Source organism: Dipodomys ordii, unplaced genomic scaffold (genome assembly GCF_000151885.1).
Source record: "Dipodomys ordii isolate 6190 unplaced genomic scaffold, Dord_2.0 Scaffold71, whole genome shotgun sequence".
Classification (NCBI taxonomy): Eukaryota; Metazoa; Chordata; class Mammalia; order Rodentia; family Heteromyidae; genus Dipodomys; species Dipodomys ordii.
This window is the reverse complement of record NW_012267287.1, coordinates 390,500-393,398: the sequence shown is the minus strand read 5'-3', so window position 1 is coordinate 393,398 and position 2,899 is coordinate 390,500. Positions and strand designations below refer to the sequence as shown.

Here is a 2,899-nt window from a genome sequence, read left to right as displayed (position 1 = left end):
CAGTCACCCTGCAGGCTGATGCTGGTGCCAACCTCCCAGCCACCGATGGCCCAGAGCTGGCAGGCACGGCACAGCTGGAAGCTGACTGCGGGTGGTGACCCATCAGCACTACCCGACCGCATGGGGCCGTGGTGGGGACGGTGCCGCGCACCTCGGGGCGGAGAGGGTGCTGTGCACGACGGGGCAGGGATGGTGCACCATGGGGCGGGGCGGGGACGGTGCAGTGCACCTCGGGGCGGAGAGGGTGCCGTGCACCACAGGGAGGAGGCAGGAGACAGCTTTGCCAGCAGGAAACATGAACCTTGCACTCCCCATCCTGAGCCCCAGGACATCATTCGGGCAGGATGAGTTGCAGCTCTGTGTCTCAGTCCCTAGCTGGGGAGGCCTGGCCTGGAGGGCACTGGAGAGAGGGAAGGGTCAGGTCAGGGCCCCTACCCCCAGACTGGCCAGCAACTACCCTTGACAGGTGGCCTTTCCCACACCTTCCTCCTCTGGACGCGTGGATGACCCCTGGCCTGCTGTCTGCCCCAAGGAGCAGCCCCACAGCTAGGCCTGGTGGCGCCGACTGCCAGGTCCCTGAAACAGTCCTCGGAGCCACCTCCTGATGATGACTGCTGCTGTGAACCTGTGACCAGGCATGGGGCAGGATGCCGGTGTGGGGCAGACACGGTGGCAGTGGACGCGGCAGGCTTTCCTGCGGCTGGCCCGTCTGGCCTCCTCCCTCCTCCACTGGGCAGGGTTCAGGGCTCCACCCTTGACCTCTGCAGAGCCCTGGGGCACGCAAGGGACAGGACCAGCTGCTCCCCCAGGCTGGGCCGCTGGGCCTGTGCAGGGACTGGGAGTTCCAAGTCTGCCAAGTGGAATCACTGCACCCTCCAGAAGCTTGCGGGGGGGGGGCTGGTCTGTGGTGCTGACTGGAGGAGGCAGCACAAGGCCCCTTCAGCCAGGTCCTCAGCTCCCTCCACCGCTCCCTTCAGCCAGGTCCACAGACACGGACCCCAAGACTGAGGCACAGAAAGGCACTTTAAACGGCTGGGGGTTGGAGGTGGGCACAAAAGTATCTGATGGCCAGCTACCTGGCCAGTCGCAGTCTAGTCCATCTTGGCTGGGCTCACCAGTCAGCACAGGCTCAGGAGAACCCGGGACTCCGGGGCCCTCGGGAGGCAGGGGCCTCCAGGTAGGACCTGGGGTCTGAGAAGGGGCCTGGGCGGGCCCAGTAGTCCAGTGCTCGAACCCGGTAGGAGCCAGAGACCACAGCAGAGTCTAAAAACAAGGCAAATGTGGTCTGGAGTGTGTACCCTAAACCACCCCAAGAGCCTGAAACCCCATTCCACCAACAGCGTACCCGAGGCCCGCAAGGGACACTGGGCGTACCTGGGCTGAACACAAAGAGGTTAAAGGTCGACGGCTTCCTGCTGATGGGTGTATACACCTTGCCATCCTGGGCGAACTGGACCTCATATGTCCACAGGCACCTGGAGGGACAGAGTCAGGACTGAAGCGGGTGGACGCGGGGGTCACTGGCCCCTAAAGTCCTGTTTTGTGGACAGACCGATTTCCTCCAGCCCTCTTCCATTCCTTTCCTGGCTCTCCCATGAGGACAAGCCACACTAGCTGGAGGGAGAAAATTGGGACCTAACTCTGGCTTTCAACACCCTGTGTGGAAACCCACGGAGGAGCACACAGGTGGACCAGGGGTGTGTGTGTGGGGGGGGGGTGCTGTGAGAGGCAGAAGTGTGCAGCCAGTGGTGGAGAGGGCTGGACACCACAGAAGGCGGGGGGGGGGGTCAGGGAGGGTCAGGGATGGGCAATGGCCCACTCACGCACTTGGAGGCCACGAGCTCATCCGACCAGACCAGAACCAGCTGCCCGTGAGTCAGGGGCAGCACACGGAGCCGGCTGACCTGAGGGAGAGAAGGCTGGTGAGGGTGAGGCAGCCGGCCCGACGGCCCATGGGTGGGGTGGGGGCCTCCACCTGCCTTGCCGGGGGGCTCAGAGGGGCGTGCGCACACGTGCAACAGCAGGAGGGAGGGCAGTGGCAGCTCGCGGTGCAGGACCAGGCGGCCCCCACTGGGAAAGGGGTGCGGCGCTGCAACCACTGGGTCCTGGGGACGGAGCACGGCGCCGGGTTGGTGAGAGGTTCCGGGACGGAGGTGGGCCCGCCTCCCCGCCCCCCCCACTCCCTCCCGCCCCCCCAGCCCCTCTGCAGGGGGGAACCTCAGCTGCCCGCAGAAGGCGGAACTGCGCGGCTGACGGGAAGACTGGCCGGCCCAGGCGCTGCCACGTGTGGTCTGGGCTGCAGAGCTGGTTGTCCAGGTAGTGCACCACATAGACGAGGCCTGCGGAACACACTCCCTGCTCACAGGCCCGGCCCTTCCGGGTCCCTCTACCACCCGCCCGGGGGTGCAGGGGTGCTGACACCCCGGTGCCTGGGGGGTGCTCCGTGCAGGGGTGCTGACCCCCCAGTGCCCTGCTCACCCGGCCCGGGGGGCACTCCATGCAGGTCCAGGGACACAGGGATGCTGTGGTTGGGGTGAGCACGGATGTCATCGCTCGCATAGACCAGCACTGTGGCACGCCAGGCATCAGCAACGTCCTCGGGGTGGTGGACGCTGGCCAGAACACCCACTGTGTGGTTGCTGCTCAAGACCTCTCCAGCCTGCGACACCTGGGCCCAGAGCTGCTCCCCGTCTGCAGGGGTGGCCCGTTGGGGACGTCACCACACACTGACCTCTGCCTGCCCAGTGCCTGGCTCCCATCGTCTGCTCCCCTGCTCCCCCTTCCTCCCTCTCTCCCTTCCTCCCTCTCTCCCTCCTTCCTTCCTTCCTCCCTCCCTCCCTCCTTCCTTCCTTCCTCTTTTCCTCCCTCCCTCCCTCCTTCCTCCCTCTCCCTCCTTCCT

The 2,899-nt window shown here is 65.9% G+C and overlaps 1 protein-coding gene across 1 annotated transcript in view; it reads right to left on the bottom strand.

The window, feature by feature from the left end:
* Positions 1 to 1,020: 1,020 nt before the first annotated feature.
* The window catches only part of Idua (iduronidase, alpha-L-), a 28,823-nt gene continuing 26,944 nt past the window's right edge, over positions 1,021 to 2,899 (bottom strand). The window contains exons 9-14 of the mRNA XM_013023864.1: positions 2,479 to 2,691; positions 2,218 to 2,339; positions 1,980 to 2,105; positions 1,828 to 1,904; positions 1,375 to 1,475; positions 1,021 to 1,263 (exon numbers count right to left, since the gene is read on the bottom strand). Coding sequence (XP_012879318.1) covers positions 1,130 to 1,263; positions 1,375 to 1,475; positions 1,828 to 1,904; positions 1,980 to 2,105; positions 2,218 to 2,339; positions 2,479 to 2,691 — 773 coding nt within the window. The 3' untranslated portion in view covers positions 1,021 to 1,129. The remainder of the gene's footprint in view (positions 1,264 to 1,374; positions 1,476 to 1,827; positions 1,905 to 1,979; positions 2,106 to 2,217; positions 2,340 to 2,478; positions 2,692 to 2,899) is intronic.